Source organism: Ranitomeya imitator, chromosome 3, assembly GCF_032444005.1.
Source record: "Ranitomeya imitator isolate aRanImi1 chromosome 3, aRanImi1.pri, whole genome shotgun sequence".
In the NCBI taxonomy this organism is placed as follows: Eukaryota; Metazoa; Chordata; class Amphibia; order Anura; family Dendrobatidae; genus Ranitomeya; species Ranitomeya imitator.
In genome coordinates this window covers 454,106,963-454,130,058 of record NC_091284.1, presented here as the reverse complement: position 1 = coordinate 454,130,058, position 23,096 = coordinate 454,106,963, and the positions used below count along the sequence as shown (strand labels likewise).

Below are 23,096 nucleotides of genomic sequence, written 5' to 3'. Positions count from 1 at the left end.
GATGATATTCCAATTTTGTGAGAAGCGCCTGTAGGTGATAACTTGCTGATCATGGAGACCCCACCAATTCGGGCTATGCAGAGCCCCATCTGAAATAAGCAGTAGTCAAACTCTTAGAGAAAGCCAAACTCAGTATTCCCCTTCTTGAGTAGTCACATAAACTATTAGTAGACTAGTCTACCACTCATCTGATGAGGGCCACTTAAAGAGCTGTTCTCAGAATGGGTTGAAGTTGATGGTGGTCAGCAAGTTATGACCTATTCTGTGGGTGATAACTTTATAAAATGATCCTTAAAATGAAATCTCTCAAAATGACTTTCATATGAAGCACAGGCACTTAGTGCACCCTTGGTGTGGCTAACCAGTTTAGTCCTCCTTCCCACCTACTTTTTTTCCATCTATCTCTGCCCTTCTCTGGCTACAGATTGTGCTGTCACTCAAGAAAGAGCCGGAGGAGTGGTGCGAGCACAGAGATAGAAAAGAAATACATGGGAAGGTGCACTGAATTGCTTGGCCTCGCCAAGGATGCACCAAGCACCTATGCTTGGTTTGCATAGTCTTTATGTGCTGACCCCCTTAATGTTGTACAAAGCAAAAAAAGTGATAAATTTCCACGAGATGTGTCTGGTAGCAACTTGCTTCTCTCTCTCCATTCAGCGCACATGCTTACTCAGATGTGGTTGGCTTTACAGTTATGCATTTATTTGTATGTGGATGGAGATATGGGAAATATTGAGTATTGCATTTCCATAATAGTGTATGGCCTGCATCAACATTTGTGGGATGTCTCTGAGCTTGAGACTATGATCATCAGAACAAGTTGGCCATATCGGGTGGTAAAGCCAATAAAGCTGTTTAGCAATGGTCAGAAATTGTCATTAGGAGCTATGTTTTTTTTGATCACTCATTTATGGACATAATATGATGTACAATAACAAATTGTATTGTGCTACCGTGTTTGTTATGAACAGGTGATTCAGAACCACAATGGACCTAGTGGTTAAGAGCACACAAAGTGACCTGATAGTTACCAACATAGGACGAGCTCTGAGACGTGGGAACTCTGCTGACCGCAATCCCTAATCCTATCATACCACACTAGAGGTAGCCGTGGATTGCTCCTAACGCTCCCTATGCAACTCGGCACAGCCTGAGAAACTAGCTAGCCCTGAAGATAGAAAAATAAGCCTACCTTGCCTCAGAGAAATTCCCCAAAGGAAAAGGCAGCCCCCCACATATAATGACTGTGAGTAAAGATGAAAATACAAACAGAGATGAAATAGATTTTAGCAAAGTGAGGCCCGACTTACTGAATAGACCGAGGATAGGAAAGATAGCTTTGCGGTCAGCACAAAAACCTACAAACAACCACGCAGAGGGGGCAAAAAGACCCTCCGCACCGTCTAACGGTACGGAGGTGCTCCCTCTGCGTCTCAGAGCTTCCAGCAAGCAAGAAAAACCAATATAGCAAGCTGGACAGAAAATAAAGCAAACAAAAGTAACACAAGCAAAACTTAGCTTATGCAGGGCAGACAGGCCACAAGAACGATCCAGGAGAGAGCTAGACCAATACTGGAACATTGACTGGAGGCCAGGAACAAAGAACTAGGTGGAGTTAAATAGAGCAGCACCTAACGACTTAACCTCGTCACCTGAGGAAGGAAACTCAGAAGCCGCAGCCCCACTCACATCTACCAGAGGAAGCTCATAGACAGAACCAGCCGAAGTACCACTCATGACCACAGGAGGGAGCTTGACCACAGAATTCACAACAGTACCACCCCCTTGAGGAGGGGTCACCGAACCCTCACCAGAGCCCCCAGGCCGACCAGGATGAGCCAAATGAAAGGCACGAACCAGATCGGCAGCATGAACATCAGAGGCAAACACCCAGGAATTATCTTCCTGACCATAACCCTTCCACTTAACCAGGTACTGGAGTTTCTGTCTCGAAATACGAGAATCCAAAATCTTCTCCACTATATACTCCAACTCCCCCCTCAACCAAAACCGGGGCAGGAGGATCAACGGATGGAACCACAGGTGCCACGTATCTCCGCAACAATGACCTATGGAATACGTTATGGATGGAAAAAGAAGCTGGAAGGGTCAAACGAAAAGACACAGGATTAAGAACCTCAGAAATCCTATACGGACCAATGAAACGGGGTTTAAACTTAGGAGAGGAAACTTTCATAGGAATATAACGAGATGACAACCAAACCAAATCCCCAACACGAAGTCGGGGACCCACACAGCGCCTGCGGTTAGCGAAACGTTGAGCCTTCTCCTGAGACAATATCAAATTGTCCACTACATGAGTCCAAATCTGCTGCAACCTATCCACCACAGTATCCACACCAGGACAGTCAGAAGACTCAACCTGCCCTGAAGAGAAACGAGGATGGAAACCAGAATTGCAGAAAAACGGCGAAACCAAAGTAGCCGAGCTGGCCCGATTATTAAGGGCGAACTCAGCCAAAGGCAAAAAGGACACCCAATCATCCTGATCAGCAGAAACAAAACATCTCAGATATGTTTCCAAGGTCTGATTGGTTCGTTCAGTCTGGCCATTTGTCTGAGGATGGAAAGCCGAGGAAAAAGACAAATCAATGCCCATCCTAGCACAAAAGGCTCGCCAAAACCTCGAAACAAACTGGGAACCTCTGTCAGAAACGATGTTCTCCGGAATGCCATGTAAACGAACCACATGCTGGAAGAACAATGGCACCAAATCAGAGGAGGAAGGCAATTTTGACAAGGGTACCAAATGGACCATCTTAGAGAAGCGATCACAAACCACCCAAATGACCGACATTTTTTGAGAGACGGGGAGATCCGAAATAAAATCCATAGAGATATGTGTCCAGGGCCTCTTCGGGACTGGCAAGGGCAAAAGCAACCCACTGGCACGAGAACAGCAGGGCTTAGCCCGAGCACAAATCCCACAGGACTGCACAAACGAACGCACATCCCGTGACAGAGACGGCCACCAAAAGGATCTAGCCACCAAATCTCTGGTACCAAAGATTCCAGGATGACCAGCCAACACCGAACAATGAACCTCAGAGATAACTCTACTCGTCCATTTATCAGGGACAAACAGTTTCTCCGCTGGGCAACGGTCAGGTCTATTAGCCTGAAATTTTTGCAGCACCCGCCGCAAATCAGGGGAGATGGCAGACAAAATTACCCCCTCTTTGAGAATACCCGCCGGCTCAGGCAAACCCGGAGAGTCGGGCACAAAACTCCTAGACAGGGCATCCGCCTTCACATTTTTAGAGCCCGGAAGGTACAAAACCACAAAGTCAAAACGGGAGAAAAACAGCGACCAACGAGCCTGTCTAGGATTCAACCGTTTGGCAGACTCAAGATAAGTCAAGTTCTTGTGATCAGTCAAGACCACCACGCGATGCTTAGCTCCTTCAAGCCAATGACGCCACTCTTCGAATGCCCACTTCATGGCCAGCAACTCTCGATTGCCAACATCATAATTACGCTCAGCAGGCGAAAACTTCCTGGAAAAGAAGGCGCATGGTTTCATCACCGAGCCATCAGAACTTCTTTGCGACAAAACAGCCCCTGCTCCAATCTCAGAAGCATCAACCTCGACCTGGAACGGGAGCGAAACATCTGGTTGGCACAACACAGGGGCAGAAGAAAAACAACGCTTCAACTCTTGAAAAGCTTCCACAGCAGCAGAAGACCAATTGACCACATCAGCACCCTTCTTGGTTAAATCAGTCAACGGTTTAGCAATACTAGAAAAATTATTGATGAAGCGACGATAAAAATTAGCAAAGCCCAGGAACTTTTGCAGACTCTTCAGAGATGTCGGCTGAGTCCAATCATAAATGGCCTGAACTTTAACAGGGTCCATCTCGATAGTAGAAGGGGAAAAAATGAAACCCAAAAAGTAAACCTTCTGAACACCAAAGAGACACTTTGACCCCTTCACAAATAAAGAATTTGCACGCAGGACCTGGAACACCATTCTGACCTGCTTCACGTGAGACTCCCAATCATCCGAGAAGACCAAAATATCATCCAAGTATACAATCAGGAATTTATCCAGGTACTCTCGGAAGATGTCATGCATAAAGGACTGAAACACTGATGGAGCATTAGAAAGCCCGAATGGCATAACCAGGTACTCAAAATGGCCCTCGGGCGTATTAAATGCTGTTTTCCATTCATCGCCCTGTTTAATACGCACAAGATTATACGCACCACGAAGATGATCTATCTTGGTGAACCAACTAGCCCCCTTAATCCGAGCAAACAAATCAGACAGCAGCGGCAAGGGGTACTGAAATTTGACTGTGATTTTATTTAGAAGGCGGTAATCAATACAAGGTCTCAACGAACCATCCTTCTTGGCCACAAAAAAGAACCCTGCCCCCAATGGCGACGACGACGGGCGAATATGACCCTTCTCCAAGGATTCCTTTACGTAACTCGGCATAGCGGCGTGCTCAGGTATAGACAAATTAAACAGACCTTTAGGAAACTTACTACCAGGAATCAAATCGATAGCATAATCGCAACCCCTATGCGGAGGTAGGGCACTGGACTTGGGCTCATCAAATACATCCCAGTAATCTGACAAGAACTCTGGGACCCCAGAAGGGGTGGATGATGAAATAGACAGAAATGGAACATTACCATGTACCCCCTGACAACCCCAGCTGGACACAGACATTGATTTCCAATCCAATACTGGGTTATGGACTTGTAGCCATGTCAACCCCAACACGACCACATCATGCAGATTCTGCAACACCAAAAAGCGAATATCCTCCTGATGCGCAGGAGCCATGCACATGGTCAGTTGGGTCCAATACTGAGGCTTATTCTTGGCCAAAGGCGTAGCATCAATTCCTCTCAATGGAATAGGATGCTGCAAGGGCTCCAAGAAAAACCCACAACGCCTAGCAAACTCCAAGTCCATCAAATTCAGGGCAGCGCCCTGACAGAAAAGGATGACAAAGAGCAGATCAAAGTAACGGACAAAAGAAATTTCGACTGTACCGTACCAATGGTGGCAGACCTAGCGAAACGCTTAATACGCTTAGGACAATCAGAGATAGCATGAGTGGAATCACTACAGTAAAAACACAGCCCATTCCGTCGTCTGTGTTCTTGCCGTTCAGCTCTGGTCAAAGTCCTATTACATTGCATAGGCTCAGGTTTATGCTCAGGTAATACCGCCAAATGGTGCACAGTTTTACGCTCACGCAAGCGTCGATCGATCTGAATGGCCAAAGACATAGACTCATTCAGACCAGCAGGCATAGGAAATCCCACCATGACATCCTTAAGGTCTTCAGAGAGACCTTTTCTGAAAATTGCTGCCAGAGCACATTCATTCCATTGAGTGAGCACAGACCACTTCCTAAATTTCTGACAATATATCTCTACCTCATCCTGACCCTGACACAGAGCCAGCAAGATTTTCTCTGCCTGATCCACTGAATTAGGTTCATCATAAAGCAACCCGAGCGCCAGAAAAAAACGCATCAATATCACATAATGCAGGATCTCCTGGCGCAAGGGAAAATGCCCAGTCTTGAGGGTCGCCACGTAATAAAGAAATAATGATCTTTACTTGTTGAACTGGGTCACCAGAGGAGCTGGGTTTCAAAGCCAGAAATAGTTTACAATTATTTTTGAAATTCAGAAACTTAGCTCTATCTCCAGAAAATAACTCAGGAATAGGAATTTTAGGTTCTAACATAGGATTCTGAACCACTAAATCTTGAATGTTCTGTACACTTATAGCGAGATTATCCATCAAAGAGGACAGACCTTGAATGTCCATGTCTACACCTGTGTTCTGAACCACCCTGATGTAAAGGGGAAAAAAAAGACAAAACACAGTGCAAAGAAAAAAAAATGGTCTCAGAACTTCTCTTTTCCCTCTATTGAGAAGCATTAGTACTTTGGGCCTCCAGTACTGTTATGAACAGGTGATTCAGAACCACAATAGACCTAGTGGTTAAGAGCACACAAAGTGACCTGATAGTTACCAACATAGGACGAGCTCTGAGACGTGGGAACTCTGCTGACCGCAATCCCTAATCCTATCATACCACACTAGAGGTAGCCGTGGATTGCTCCTAACGCTCCCTATGCAACTCGGCACAGCCTGAGAAACTAGCTAGCCCTGAAGATAGAAAAATAAGCCTACCTTGCCTCAGAGAAATTCCCCAAAGGAAAAGGCAGCCCCCCACATATAATGACTGTGAGTAAAGATGAAAATACAAACAGAGATGAAATAGATTTTAGCAAAGTGAGGCCCGACTTACTGAATAGACCGAGGATAGGAAAGATAGCTTTGCGGTCAGCACAAAAACCTACAAACAACCACGCAGAGGGGGCAAAAAGACCCTCCGCACCGACTAACGGTACGGAGGTGCTCCCTCTGCGTCTCAGAGCTTCCAGCAAGCAAGAAAAACCAATATAGCAAGCTGGACAGAAAATAAAGCAAACAAAAGTAACACAAGCAAAACTTAGCTTATGCAGGGCAGACAGGCCACAAGAACGATCCAGGAGAGAGCTAGACCAATACTGGAACATTGACTGGAGGCCAGGAACAAAGAACTAGGTGGAGTTAAATAGAGCAGCACCTAACGACTTAACCTCGTCACCTGAGGAAGGAAACTCAGAAGCCGCAGCCCCACTCACATCTACCAGAGGAAGCTCATAGACAGAACCAGCCGAAGTACCACTCATGACCACAGGAGGGAGCTTGACCACAGAATTCACAACACGTGTTAGCCAGAAAAATCGATGTGAATACTTTTCTGCCCAATGATGACAGAAGTATTCTAGGAGTGATACCTTTATTGGCTAACCAGAAAATAATATGTTTGCAAGCTTTCAGAGCACAGGAGCTCCTTCTTCAGGCAAGATTACAAATAGATTAATAAGAAAAAAGCACTATTTATAGAACAGTACAGCAGGACATTTGTTAGGGGGTGGGAAGTGTGAGGAGTCCAGACATAAGCCAAGGTAATCAAATTGGGCATTTTCTTGCAAATGGAGAGACAGTGGGAACAATGTTCTTAGTTATCTGGAGTACATCAGGTGGAGGTGTGAATTGTATCCATGTAGTGACTCATAAATCCAGGTGTTAAATTGAGTCCTAGTGTCAACAAATTAAACATATTCATTAGTTTGTATTCCCAAATTTTTCTTTCTCTGTGGTCCTTAACCCCTCTCTGACCTTTGACATACCATCCCGTCGAGGTGCCCTGGGCCTATCTGACCCTCAACGGGATAGTACGTCATAGCGATCGGCCGCGCTCACGGGGGGAGCGCGGCCGATCACGGCCGGGTGTCAGCTGCCTATCACAGCTGACATCCGGCGCTATGTGCCAGGAGCGGTCACGGACCGCCCCCGGCACACCGCGATCAAACATCGCGGTGTGCCGGCGGTATAGGGAAACATCGCGCAGGGAGGGGGCTCTCTGTGGGCTTCCCTGAGACCCCCACAGCAATGTGATGTGATCGCGTTGCTGCGAGGGTCTCTTACCTCTCCTTCCTCGCTGCAGGCCCGGATCCAAGATGGCCGCGGCATCCGGGTCCTGCAGGGAGGGAGGTGGCTTCACAGCGCCTGCTCAGAGCAGGAACTGTGAAGCCTGCAGCTGTGCATGTCAGATCGCTGATCTGACACCGTGCACAGCAAAGTGTCAGATCAGCGATCTTACACTATAACATGATGCCCCCCCTGGGGCAATGTTATAGTGTAAAAAAAAAAAAAATATTCCAATGTGTAAAAAAAAAATGTAAAAAATTCAAAAATAATAAATATATATATATTGTTCCTATAAATACATTTTTTTATCTAAATACAAAAAAAAAACAATAAAAGTACACATATTTAGTATTGCCGCGTCCGTAACGACCCCACCTATAAAACTATATCACTAGTTAACCCCTTCAGTGAACACCGTAAAAAAAAGAGGCAAAAAACAACGCTTTATTCTCATACCGCCAAACAAAAAGTGGAATAACACGCGATCAAAAAGATGAATATAAATAACCATGGTACCGCTGAAAACGTCATCTCGTCCCGCAAAAAACGAGCCGCGACACAGCATCATCAGCGAAAAAATAAAAAAGTTGTAGTCCTCAGAATAAAGCGATGCAAAAATAATTTTTTCTGTAAAATAGTTTTTATCGTACAAAAGCGCCAAAACATAAAAAAATGATATAAATGAGGTATCGCTGTAATCGTACTGACCCAAAGAATAAAACTGCTTTATTAATTTTACCAAATGCGGAACGGTATAAACGCTTCCCCCAAAAGAAGTTCATGAATAGCTGGTTTTCGGTCAATCTGCCTCACAAAAATCGGAATAAAAAGCGATGAAAAAATGTCACGTGCCCGAAAATGTTACCAATAAAAACGTCCCGCAAAAAACAAGACCTCACATGACTCTGTGGACTCAAATATGGATAAATTATAGCTCTCAAAATGTGGTAACGCAAAAAATGTTTTTTGCAATAAAAAGCGTCTTTCAGTGTGTGACGGCTGCCAATTCTAAAAATCCGCTAAAAAACCCACTATAAAAGTAAATCAAACCCCCCTTCATCACCCACTTAGTTAGGGAAAAATAAAAAAATTAAAAAAATGTATTTCAATTTTCCCATTAGGGTTAGGGCTAATGTTAGGGGTAGGGTTAAGGCTACAGTTAGGGTTGGGGCTAAAGTTAGGGTTGGGGCTAAAGTTAGGGTTAGGGTTTGGATTAAATTTACGGTTGGGAATAGGGTTGGGATTAGGGTTAGGGGTGTGTCAGGGTTAGAGGTGTGGTTAGGGTTACCGTTGGGATTAAGGTTAGGGGTGTGTTTGCATTAGGGTTTGTTATAATTGGGGGTTTCCACTGTTAAGGCACATCAGGGGCTCTCCAAACGCGACATGGCGTCCGATCTCAATTCCAGCTAATTCTGCGTTGAAAAAGTAAAACACTGCTCCTTCCCTTCTGAGCTCTCCCGTGTGCCCAAACAGGGGTTTACCCCAACATATGGGGTATCAGCGTACTCAGGACAAATTGGGCAGCAACTTTTGGGGTCCAATTTCTCCTGTTACCCTTGGAAAAATACAAAACTGGGGGCTAAAAAATAATTTTTGTGGGAAAAAAAAGATTTTTTATTTTCACGGCTCTGCGTTATAAACTGTAGTGAAACACTTGGGGGTTCAAAGTTCTCACAACACATCTAGATAAGTTCCTTGAGGGGTCTAGTTTCCAATATAAGATCACTTGTGGGGGGTTTCTACTGTTTAGGTACATTAGCGGCTCTGCCAACGCAATGTGACGCCTGCAGACCATTCCATCTAAGTCTGCATTCCAAATGATGCTCCTTCTCTTCTGAGCTCTGCCATGCGCTCAAACGGTGGTTCCCCCCCACATATCGGGTATCCGCGTACTCAGGAGAAATTGGACCCTAAATGTTGTTGTCCAATTTGTCCTGTTACCCTTGGAAAAATACAAAACTGGGGGCTAACAAAATAATTTTTGTGGAAAAAAAAATATTTTTTATTTGCACGGCTCTGCGTTATAAACTGTAGTGAAACACTTGGGGGTTCAAAGCTCTCACAACACATCTAGATGAGTTCCTTAGGGGGTCTACTTTCCAAAATGGTGTCACTTGTGGGGGGTTTCTACTGTTTAGGTACATTAGGGGCTCTGCAAACGCAATATGACGCCTGCAGACCATTCCATCTAAGTCTGCATTCCAAATGGTGCTCCTTCCCTTCCGAGCCCTCCCATGCGCCCAAACGGTGGTTCCCCCCCACATATGGGGTATCAGCGCACTCAGGACAAATTAAACAACAAATTTTTCGGTCCAATGTCTCCTGTTACCCTCAGGAAAATACAAAACTGGGGGCTAAAAAATAATTTTTGTGGGAAAAAATGTTTGTTTTATTTTTACGGCTCTGCATTATAAACTTCTGTGAAGCCCTTGGTGGGTCAAAGTGCTCACCACACATCTAGATAAGTTCCTTAGGGGGTCTACTTTCCAAAATGGTGTCACTTGTGGGGGGTTTCAATGTTTAGGCACATCAGTGGCTCTCCAAATGCAACATAGCGTCCCATCTCAATTCCTGTCAATTTTGCATTGATAAGTCAAACGGCGCTCCTTCGCTTCCGAGCTCTCCCATGCGCCCAAACAGTGGTTTACCCCCACATATGGGGTATTAGCGTACTAAGGACAAATTGTACAACATCTTTTGGGGTCCATTTTCTCCTGTTACCCTTGGTAAAATAAAACAAATTGGAGCTGAAGTAAATTTTTTGTGAAAAAAAGTTATGTTCATTTTTATTTAAACATTCCAAAAATTCCCGTGAAGCACCTGAAAGGTTAATAAACTTCTTGAATGTGGTTTTGAGCACCTTGAGGGGTGCAGTTTTTAGAATGGTGTCACACTTGGTTATTTTCTATCATATAGACCCCTCAAGATGACTTCAAATGAGATGGGGTCCCTAAAAAAAAAAAAATGGTGTTGTAAAAATGAGAAATTGCTGGTCAACTTATAACCCTTATAACTCCCTAACAAAAAAAAAAATTGGTTCCAAAATTGTGCTGATGTAAAGTAGACATGTCGGAAATGTTACTTATTAAGTATTTTGTGTGACATATCACTGTGATTTAATTGCATAAAAATTCAAAGTTGTAAAATTGCGAAATTTTCAACATTTTCGCCAAATATCCATTTTTTTTCACTAATAAACTCAGGTAATATCAAAGAAATTTTACCACTATCATGAAGTACAATATGTCACGAGAAAACAGTGTGAGAATCACCAGGATCCGTTGAAGCATTCCAGAGTTATAACCTCATAAAGGGACAGTGGTCAGAATTGTAAAAATTGGCCTGGTCCATAACGTGCAAACCACCCTTGGGGGTAAAGGGGTTAAAATTACCTTTTAGTATTAAGACTTTTAAATCTGTCATACTGTGTCCAGGTCCAGAGAAATGTTTTCCCACCGGTGTGTCCATTTCATTCCTGATTGTGTCTGTGTAGATTCATCCTAGTTTGTAGGTTTTGCATAGTTTCCCCAATATAGATACTTCCAGGGCACCTCGTACATTGTATCATGTACACCACATTGGAGGATGTACAAGAAAAGGAACCCGTGACCTTATAGTCCTGATTTGTGTTTGGTACACGGACTTTATCTGTTGATACTATGTGGGTACAAGTTTTGCATTTTTTTATTGTTACAGGGGAATGTGCCAGTCACTGATGGTGATGAGAGGACACTTCTGACAAGCAGATTCCTTAAGTTAGAGGGCTGTTTGTAGGAGAGAAGTGGTGGTTCTGGGAATATGTCTTTCAATTTGTAGTCTCTGTGGAATATGGGTTGGAGATCAGCACCAATTTTCCTTAGGATGCTCTTGTGGGCGTTGTATGTGACCACAAGAGGTACCCCGTTGTTATCCTCTCGCAGTTTGTAATCCAGGAGGCTGTTTCTTGGGATCCTTGTAGCCCTGTGGATCTGCTCATCTATTACCAGTGGATGGTATCCTTGTTGTATGAATGTGTTCCTCAGTGATCGCAGCTGTAGTTCCCTGTCTTTGCTGTCTGAACAAATCCGAATATACCTCAGAGCTTAACTGTAGATGATGGATTTTTTTGTGTGTCTTGGATGAAAGCTGTTCCATCTAAGATAAGCCGCACGTGCGGTGGGCTTGTTGTAAATGGATGTCTGTATGGCAGTGTCCTTGATGTATATGGTCATGTCCAGAAAATGTATTTGGGTCTTTGAAAAGTTGAGGGTGAGCTTGATGGTTGGGTGGTACTTGTTAAAGTTATTGTGGAAGGTGAGTAGATCATCTTTTGAGCCTGTCCATATTATTAGCAGATCATCAATGTAGCGGAAGTATGCAAAAGGTTTAACAGAACAAGATGACAAAAATTCTTCCTCTAGTTTCGCCATAAATAAGTTGGCATATTGTGGGGACATTTTGCTTCCCATGGCGCTGCCCATACACTGTTGGTATAAATTGTTCCCAAAAGAAAAATAGTTGTGATGGAGCACAAACCTGAAAAATTGCAGTGTTGGTTCTGTTGCTAGAAATATTTACATGCTGCAATTCCATCCTCATGAGGAATGATGGAATAGAGAGATTTTACATCCATGGTGGCTAGTAGAGTATCCTCTGGAAGTGGGCCCAGCGCTGACAATTTGCAAAGAATATCCGTGGTGTCCTGGATATAGCTGGGTGTGCACCTCACCAAGGGTTTCAGAATGTTCTCCACCCAGCCTGAGATATTCTCAGTTAGAGTCCCTATACCAGAGATGATACGCCTCCCAGGATTACCTTCTTTATGTATTTTAGGCAACATGTAGAAGGTATCGGTTCGGGTGACCATATACATCAAGGACAATGCCATACAGACATCTATTTACCACAAGCCCACCGGACGTCCGGGTTATCTTAGATGGAACAGCTTTCAGCCAAGACACAAAAAATCCATCATCTACAGTCAAGCTCTGAGGTATATTCGGATCTGTTCAGACAGCAAAGACAGGGAACTACAGCTGCGATCACTGAGGAACACATTCCTACAACAAGGATACCATCCACTGGTAATAGATGAGCAGATCCACAGGGCTACAAGGATCCCAAGAAACAGCCTCCTGGATTACAAACTGAGAGGGGATAACAACAGGGTACCTCTTGTGGTCACATACAACCCCCACATGAGCATCCTAAGGAAAATTGGTGCTGATCTCCAACCTATATTCCATAGAGATCACAAATGTCCTACAAACAGCCCCCTAACTTAAGGAATCTCCTTGTCAGAAGTGTATTCTCATCACCATCAGTGACTGGCACATTTCCCTGTAACAATAAAAAATGCAAAACTTGTACCCACATATTATCAACAGATAAAGTCCGTGTACCAAACACAAATCAGGACTATAAGGTCATGGGTTCCTTTTCTTGTACATCCTCCAACATTGTGTCTAGGATGAATCTACACAGACACACAATCAGGAATGAAATGGACACACCGGTGGGGAAACCTTTCTCTGGACCTGGACACAGTATGACAGACTTAAAAGTCTTAATACTAAAAGGTAATTTTAAGGACCACAGAGAAAGAAAAATTTGGGAATTCAATCTGATGAAGATGTTTAATTTGTTGATACTAGGACTCAATTTAACATCTGGATTTGAGTCACTACATGGATACAATTCACACCTCCACCTGATGTACTCCAGATAACTAAGAACATTGTTCCCACTGTCTCTCCATTTGTAAGAAAATGCCTAATTTGATTACCTTGGCTTATGTATGGACTCCTCACACTTCCCACCCCCTAACAAATGTCCTGCTGTACTGTTCTTTAAATAGTGTGCTTTTTTCTTATTAATCTATTTGTAATCTTGCCTGAAGAAGGAGCCCCTGTGCTCTGAAAGCTTGCAAACATATTATTTTCTGGTTAGCCAATAAAGGTATCACTCCTAGAATACTTCTGTCATCATTGGGCAGAAAAGTATTCACATGGACATAATAGAAAGCTGTTCTGTCTGGACCACAGTGACATCTTTTTTCTCAAAATCAGTTGGGGCTGGCTCCCATGGACAGCTGTCATCTGATGGAATGAACATGATGCATGTTCTTTCAGAATCCATGAAGATGCATGTATTACAGGCAGTAAACCCTCATTAGTTACAGTAATTAATGCAAAATTGGGTACTACATTATGGTGTTGGTAATTATCATTGTCCTGTCGTTCCAGCTTACACCGATCTCCAGACCAGAGATGACATCAGGAATTCAGCCTGGCAGAAAGATGGCTGGGATGAATGTGTCTATTATACAGGTGAGCGACCACAAACAGATCTATTCTGTCTCTATCAAGAAGGAGGCATGGCGCTTACCCATATCCTATTATCTTTATTCTTCAAGAATGTGACATGGGGCAGGAGGTGTAGCAAAGCAACGGTCTTTTTCATCTTGTACTTCATCTGGCCTATATATAATTTTTTATTTAGGGTGGTGTAGAAGCAGGTCTTGTATTAAATACTCATATTTGTAATTCTCTTTTTTTTTTTTAAACTTTTGTGTCACAATAAAATGTAACACTAGTCGTTTTTTGTTTCAGTCCCTCTTATACAGGAGATGGAATCCAGAATTATGATCCCATTGAAGAGTTCTCCTCTCCAGTAATGCACAGTGTCTTTTCTGGCTCAGCTGAAGCGGTGGCGAACCCCTCTATCAATTGCTTGACCACATTCAAGCTCCCAAGACAAATGACTTACCATTCTATAACTTAGCTCTTCACATGGTACCTACACCAAACTAGTAGTACATGGATTGTTTTATCTCCCTAAGAATATTGATTTGGCGCATGACCTGTGAAGGAACTAATAAGCACCTCATACAGTGGTGGGCAACTGCTGGCCCTATGTGTACAGTACACAGGGCAAGACAGCTTGATCACCCAATGGTGTAATGTTTTGCTTATTGTAAAGATTGACCACATATGTGTTCCCATTTGTGTGCTGCAGAGGCTTGTGAGCTTGACAGCTATCCCTCCTGACCCCAAGCCGATACTTCTGGTAGTGGCATACTGAATTTTTGCTCCCCTGACACCTGTTGTTGGGAGACCACATACACATTAGATGGCTGGACAATGTTTGGGAGGCAATAATGGGTATGGTCAGCTTGAAGGTGTGGGCCAAGAATACACTTTCCTCACCCAAAGCCTTGCACATGTTTAAAACACTAAACGCGCTTTATTCACCCTCCTCCGATCCAGCGCTGCCTCTGCCGTTACTCTGGTCTTTGTCCACTGGCTGCAGTGTTGATATCATGACATCACAGCTGCAGCCAATCGCTGAACTCGGTGGCTCTGCCATTGGACGGGATCACCGGCAGCAGCCTCTATATTATGCTGTAGCTCCAACCACTAGAATGGTATGACAAGCAATTATTCAGCACAGAGCTCAAATTATAAAGAAAAACCTACAAAATCTTATTCTGGGGTGAAATCCTCTTTAAGCTTCCAAGTAAACATCACCTATCTCCTCAGCCACTCCGAAAACATGCCAGTCCTTAGTCATCCTCCAGTTTAGAGACAATTTTATTAAAGAAATTGTCTTGGTAAAAATTTATTCCCTAAGCTTCCTAACTATGTAGTCTTCCTCGATTTCCAGCTCCTCTCTGGTTCCTTGTGACCACTCTGCTGCTTTGCCAACTCTCTCATCGTCTAGTGCAGTGTTCCCCAAGTTTGGTCCTCAAGAGCAACCAACAGGTCATGTTTTCAGGATTTCCTTAGTATTGCCCAGGTGAGAATACCATCATCTAGACAGGCAACAATTCCATCACCTGGGCAATCCTAAGGAAATCCTGAAAACATGACCTGTTGGTGGCTCTTGAAGACTGGAGTTGGGGAACACTGGTCTAGTGGTTGGAGCTTTTCCAGTGGAAGGTCGGAGTCACACTCGCGTATAACACCCGATGCTGTTTCCCAAGCACCTATACACTTATATGGGTGCATGCGATCTGATTTTCGCATGCAATCGCAGCATGCTCTTTTTTTTTGTCCAATGGCGATCGGCACAGGGAAAAAAGAACACCACTGAGACCATAAGTATAGTAATCCTATACTTATGGTCTCAGTGGTGTTCTTTTTTCCCTGTGCCGATCGCCATTGGACAAAAAAAAGAGCATGCTGCGATTAGTGCGAATGCAATACAATTTTTAATAGGAGAAGGTGGCATCTGGTCCACACATTAACCCTTATGGATCTGGCTAGTCTGGTTTCAGGTCAATTAGGCCAGCAGAGACCGGAGCTGTGCTGGAAATCGGGGAAGATGGCGATGGGTAAGTATGTTATTACACGGAAACTACCTTGAATAGGATGAATTGGGGAATAGAAAAATTGTTGAGACTTCTTTAACAGAATTATAATTAATTTCCTCATGTAATGATATCTGAATCCCTCCGTTTATTATTATTCTCTTAATTTTCTTCTACAACTTTGCAAGCTCTAGCTCTCTTCCTTGAGGAATACAGATGCTGTTTGCAGTAGTCTGTATTCTGTGAATGTAGCCCATTGTGACAACCCCCCGTAAGAATACTGGCTCTTCCCGCAACTTTCACCTGCTTTTTCTATCATTTTAACCACTTTTGCTGTACCAGGGCCTCACAAGTTTCTCCCTCCCTTACACAGAATTACACCCAGGCAGTTTGTAATGTAACCCTTATTATGGACACCCTGTTACAAATATTAGTGCATCTGTTACCAACAAAACTCTTTTCTTTTGCGTGGTGTGGAAAAGTTACAATTAATCTTTGTCATTTAATCTGTACACAGGTCATGGCGCTTGTGTTCATGGGATTCTCTTGTATTCTTCGCATTGAACGCAGGTTTTTTCCCCAGTTTCTTGTGTGTAACACAAATACAACGCATCCGATGAATTCCATAAATATGACCACCAGCAGTATCGGTCCGGTTGCCCTCATTTTATGCTACATGTTGGTTTTCCAGGCAGATATTGGTGGTTCTCTTGGAAATATAGGATCTTGCTACACACTGTCATCCTGCGGAGATAAAACAATATTCCTCTCCTGTATGGAAAGAGAACGAATTCTCTATAAAACGTTTGTAAATTGTTGCAATATAGGTCATCATGTGAATAAATGTTACTGGTTTTCTGCTAAGTAGTGGTAATAAATCCTTTTATTTGACAAGATCTTTGTGTTGTGGATCCAGAGTTAGCCATACATTTAGATGGCAGTCTATTGAATGCTCGCACAGCCAGCAGCAATTCCTTGTGAGCGCCCTATGAATATGCCAAGCATACATGCGTTCTCATTAGGGCGAGGAGAGTGACTGAGTTACTAAACAAAACACAAAACGCTTCTGCAAACAGAATTGGGCAAGTTAAATTCCAACATGGCCAAGACGTCATTTCCCTTATATCTGCAACCAGGGAGATACTCCAACATAGTTATTTTGGCATCATATGCGCAATTTTTGTTTTTCTGTGACTAATTATTAAAGCTTGTACAGCTAATTGTAAATTTAAGTATTAACGTTCAATACTAATAAATGTGCACCATTGAGTGCATGGTAATGTTGAAGGGAACCTGTCAGGCTCGACCCTCCTAAGCCGGCTATATGGGCACATAAGTCATAGCAAGCTGAATAAGCTGATATCTTGAGATCTGTAATCTTATCTCTTATTCCAGAGAAAGCCATGTTTTTCTTGTGTAAATTACCTGTTAAGATCTATGGGCCGGACATAGATCTTCATGTCAATCTGCCTCCAGAAAACAACCTAAATTCAAATATATGTGGAATCCTAGACCAACTCAAAAAAACCTAAAACAAACAAGGATACCTAAAAAATAACCTATATTATTAGCTACTAAAAAAGTACTCTTTCCATAAATAACAAAAAAAAAAAAATTATACGACAAACATATAATTATGTACCTGTAGGGCCCTAGGAAGAATCTGCACTGAGACCTACCTATCAGTGGAGGTTGGCACCCTAAGTTTCTGCGGTTGGCGCCCCCACTCAGCGTCGACTAACCCTAGGGAATCCCTAGAGGACCCTAGATAGGGAACCCTAAAGTAGACCTACAAGATCCCTCACGGAAGACCTACCTGGCAGTGGGGGTTGGCACCCTAATGTGAAGCGGTAGGCGCCCCCACTCCACGTCGACTGACCCTAGAAGCCCTAAACCGTCCCTAATAGGAATAGAATAAAGAAAATGTCCCACAAACAAACCCAAACACCCCAAAAGAAAAAAGGATAAGTATCTAAAACAAAACGAAAAGATATAATAATCAAGAATATGCAATGAGTCTAATGCGTTGCTTGGATATGCATATATTTCATATAGTAGACAGTTTTGTCTATAGCAATATCCGCCAGCAAAAAGATTCACAAAAATAGGGTGAATGAGAAGATATTGGTATTGTCCATATTTAATACAAACATGCGATCCTTTTATGGTTTCAGGAGTAAAAAAATACTTGAGGATTTTAGTCAGATGCTAAAGTATACGAGCATGGTCACCCGCTATACAAAAAGTCAACCACATAGTATATTAACATCAGAAGCCTCAATTAAGTAGCAAAGTACAGCAACTAGAAAATCAGATGTAAAACTCCTTAAACCCAAGTAAAAAAACATCAATGCTTGATAAAGATTGCCCGTTAGTCACATTGAAACAATAGTTTAAGATAAGTAGCACCAAATTTGCTTATGCTGTTATTATAATTTCAATGTATATCTAACATCATTCCATATCCACTACGGGCCTGCAGATGAGTACTGAATGCTCTCTGATTTCTTTTTTGTGAGGGGGATCATTGTGTCCTGCCCCATTACTCTTTGTACCTATGGAGGTCTTGCTGTGGTGGGTTATGATGGACCTGTCACTCTGTAACACATATTGAAACAATAACACCTGCTTTTGTGAGATATACATTGAAATTATAATAACAGCATAAGCAAATTTGGTGCTACTTATCTTAAAGTATTGTTTCAATGTGACTAACGGGCAATCTTTATCAAGCATTGATGTTTTTTTACTTGGGTTTAAGGAGTTTTACATCTGATTTTCTAGTTGCTGTACTTTGCTACTTAATTGAGGCTTCTGATGTTAATATACTATGTGGTTGACTTTTTGTATAGCGGGTGACCATGCTTGTATACTTTAGCATCTGACTAAAATCCTCAAGTATTTTTTTACTCCTGAAACCATAAAAGGATCGCATGTTTGTATTAAATATGGACAATACCAATATCTTCTCATTCACCCTATTTTTGTGAATCTTTTTGCTGGCGGATATTGCTATAGACAAAACTGTCTACTATATGAAATATATGCATATCCAAGCAACGCATTAGACTCATTGCATATTCTTGATTATTATATCTTTTCGTTTTGTTTTTTGTTTTAGATACTTATCCTTTTTTCTTTTGGGGTGTTTGGGTTTGTTTGTGGGACATTTTCTTTATTCTATTCCTATTAGGGACGGTTTAGGGCTTCTAGGGTCAGTCGACGTGGAGTAGGGGCGCCTACCGCTTCACATTAGGGTGCCAACCCCCACTGCCAGGTAGGTCTTCCGTGAGGGATCTTGTAGGTCTACTTTAGGGTTCCCTATCTAGGGTCCTCTAGGGATTCCCTAGGGTTAGTCGACGCTGAGTGGGGGCGCCAACCGCAGAAACTTAGGGTGCCAACCTCCACTGATAGGTAGGTCTCAGTGCAGATTCTTCCTAGGGCCCTACAGGTACATAATTATATGTTTGTCGTATAATTTTTTTTTTTTTGTTATTTATGGAAAGAGTACTTTTTTAGTAGCTAATAATATAGGTTATTTTTTAGGTATCCTTGTTTGTTTTAGGTTTTTTTGAATCTGCCTCCAGAGCTTATTTTATGTGAAAGGGGGCATGTTTCACACTGGTAACGCATCACATCAGTGTGGATTTATCTGGAATAAGATATTGGATCATAGATATCAAGATATCACTGTATTCCTGTTCCTATGACCTACATGCCCATACAGGCGGCCTAGGAGGGGTGATCCTACTGACAGGTTCCTGTTAAGGTAGGAATGCTTTCATTTGGTTGCAGAAGCTGAGCCATAAGTATGGCAGACGTTTACAGAAAAGGGTCTGTAAACAGCAGCTGATACTGCGGGAGCAGAAGCCCACCATATGTTCTCCTGAAACCAAAATCAAGAACCATTGCCTGGAGTTTAGAAGCGTTAGTTGTTTTAGGGCCTTAGGGTTTAATGCCACGAGCAAACTGAAAGGTCAAGATTCACAGCAAATGGTATGGACTCTGAATCCATGATAGCTTCTGTTCTAGGTGTGTGGCAAGTTTTCTTGAGTACAGTATGTTCCCTGGTGTTTAGATTTTTGTATTTTTTTTTTTTTTTCATTAAAGTAGCACAAGAATGTTTTTTTTTTCCTATACTTAAGGCCCCTTCACATTAAGCGACGCTGCAGCGATACCGACAACGATCCGGATCGCTGCAGCGTCGCTGGAGAGCTGTCACACAGACCGCTCTCCAGCGACCAACGATGCCGGTAACCAGGGTAAACATCGGGTAACTAAGCGCAGGGCCGCGCTTAGTAACCCGATGTTTACCCTGGTTACCTTCCTAAAAGTAAAAAAAACAAACAGTACATACTTACCTAACGCTGTCTGTCCCCGGCGCTGTGCTCTGCACTCCTCCTGTACTGTCTGTGTGAGCACAGCGGCCGGAAAGCAGAGCAGTGACGTCACCGCTCTACTTTCCGGCTGACCGATGCTCACAGCCAGTGCAGGTGGAGTGCAGAGCACAGCGCCGGGGACAGACAGCGGTAGGTAAGTATGTAGTGTTTGTTTTTTAACTTTTAGGATGGTAACCAGGGTAAACATCGGGTTACTAAGCGTGGCCCTGCGCTTAGTTACCCGATCTTTACCCTGGTTACCAGTGAAGACATCGCTGGATCGGTGTCACACACGCCGATCCAGCGATGTCCGCGGGAGATCCAGCGACGAAATAAAGTTCTGGACTTTGTTCAGCGACCAACGATCTCCCAGCAGGGGCCTGATCGTTGGTCGCTGTCACACATAACGATTTCATTAACGATATCGTTGCTACGTCACAAAATGCAACGATATCGTTAACAATATCGTTATGTGTGAAGGTACCTTTACTCACATCTTGTATATAGCTCTGCTGGTATTCCCGAATCTAGTTGTTCCTATGTGAGTATTCCCACATTCCTTCTTTTCAGTTAAATCATGTGATCTCATGTTAACGCCCTATGAATTGCCTGCCAAAATTGGGATGGGGACAAAGGAACAAAACTTCCAAATTATTACAGTAAAACTATATTTATTAGAATATAGCAAATAACTTTTATAAACTTTTCTAAACTCTTGTAAGTAAATATGCAATAAACACGGTTATGCAGTTAATAAGAAGAAATCTATAAATTTGTCCTCAGAAAAAGTATTGCCTCTGTCAGATCCTCCTTCATGGATGCCCTCAAATCTGATCTAATTATTTTGAGAGCAGAGAACAACCTCTCTACACTAACTTGGGTTGGTGGCAAAGCAGTAACCACTCGGGCAACATCTCTGACAATGTCAGGATACAGAGGAATCGCTTGTTGCACTGTTATTTTTGATGACTGTCAAATTTCTCAATTTCTTTTAGTGCACATGAAAAATTCAGCTGAAATGTACTGGCTGTGTTCTTTGATGGGAATGACTCTTCTATGCGGGAACGCTTTGCACGGTCCTTGTGATCCAAATATTTTTCGAAATTAAATTCTTCATCAGTTGATGAGGGTGAAGATGTTGCAGGACGACCAAATTCTTCTTGTTCCTCCTGACTGTTCTGCAACCCTTTCATCCTTACTGCTATTTCAAACAGAGCTTCTTTTCCTTTAGTTAGCTGTTGATCATCTAGAAGAATCCGATGCATTGGGTCTACATAAACAGCTGCCAAAAGAATGTTATTTTGTTATCATGTGCATCCCAAAGTTTGTTATGAGAGACTACCAGTTCCGCCATTTTGCGCTCCAGGCGGTCTGTGCGGTTCCCAATTTCCTCCACATCACCCCTTAAATCCGCCAGCATGGAGCGCATGTCCTCCTGCAGGGAAGTACGAAGGTTCCCAGCATGCCTCTGAGCAGGGACGCAGTGACAGGGACATCAGGAAGCACAGCAGTAGCCGCAGTTGATAATGATGACTGGGAGGCTCGGCTTGCAGCACAAGAAGCCCTGGGGGAGGGCGGCGCCACCTTGGGACACTAAGGGGGGGGGGGGAGGGGGTGTGCGGCTGCGAAAAAGTCCACAATTTGCTTGGAGGAGCTGCGGGAGCCGGTCTTGGACTTTCCCATACACTCACCGCTAAGCCAGGTACCAGCACCGGTGGTTTATTCGAGTGGAGGAGCCGACAGGAAGGAGTTTTGAGCCGCTGTAAGGTTCCTGCACACAGAGCTCCCGCACTATGCGACTTACCCCCCCCCCCCCCGGGTCCAATTTCTCTTGTTACCCTTGAAAAAATAAAAATTTGGGAAGCTAAAAAACCCTTTTTGTGGGAAAAAAATTATTTTTTATTTTCAGAGCTCTGCATTATAAACTGTAGTAAAACACTTGGGGGTTCAAAGCTCTCACAACACATCTAGATAAATTCCTTAGGGGGTCTACTTTCCAAAATGGTGTCACTTGTGGGGGGTTTCAATGTTTACGCACATTCCAATTTTGCATTGAAAAGTCAAACGGCGCTCCTTCCCTTCCGAGTTCTGCCATGCGCCCAAACAGTGGTTTATCCCCACATATGGGGTATCGGCGTACTCGGAACAAATTGCACAACAACATTTGGGGTCCAATTTCTTCTCTTACCCTTGGGAAAATAAAAAATTGAGGGCGAAAAGATCATTTTTGTGAAAAAATATGATTTTTGTATTTTTATGGCTCTGCATTATAAACTTCTGTGAAGCACTTGGTGGGTCAAAGTGCTCACCACACATCTAGATAAGTTCCTTAGGGGGTCTACTTCCCAAAATGGTGTCACTTGTGGAGGGTTTCAATGTTTAGGCACATCAGTGGCTCTCCAAACGCAATATGGCATCCCATCTCAATTCCAGTCAATTTTGCATTGAAAAGTCAAATGGCGCTCCTTCCCTTCCGAGCTCTCCCATGCGCCCAAACAGTGGTTTACCCCCACATATGGGGTATCGGCATACTCAGGACAAATTGTACAACAACATTTGGGGTCCATTTTCTCCTGTTACCCTTGGTAGAATAAAACAATTTGGAGCTTAAGTAAATTTTTTGTGAAAAAAGTTAAATGTTCATTTTTATTTAAACATTCAAAAAATTCCTGTGAAACATCTGAAGGGTTTATAAACTTCTTGAATGTGGTTTTGAGCACCTTGAGAGGTGCAGTTTTGAGAGTGGTGTCACACTTGGGTATTTTCTATCATATAGACCCTTCAAAATGACTTCAAATGTGATGTGGTCCCTAAAAAAAAAAGGTGTAAAAACGAGAAATTGCTGGTCAACTTTTAACCATATAACAAAAAAAATGTTGGTTCCAAA

The 23,096-nt window shown here is 43.0% G+C and overlaps 1 protein-coding gene across 1 annotated transcript in view; it reads left to right on the top strand.

Moving 5' to 3' along the window:
* NIPSNAP2 (nipsnap homolog 2) overlaps positions 1–16,724 on the top strand; it is an 85,421-nt gene extending 68,697 nt beyond the window's left edge. Inside the window, exons 9-10 of the mRNA XM_069757414.1 lie at positions 13,765–13,848; positions 14,131–16,724. Coding sequence (XP_069613515.1) covers positions 13,765–13,848; positions 14,131–14,195 — 149 coding nt within the window. The 3' untranslated portion in view covers positions 14,196–16,724. The remainder of the gene's footprint in view (positions 1–13,764; positions 13,849–14,130) is intronic.
* Positions 16,725–23,096: the final 6,372 nt, after the last annotated feature.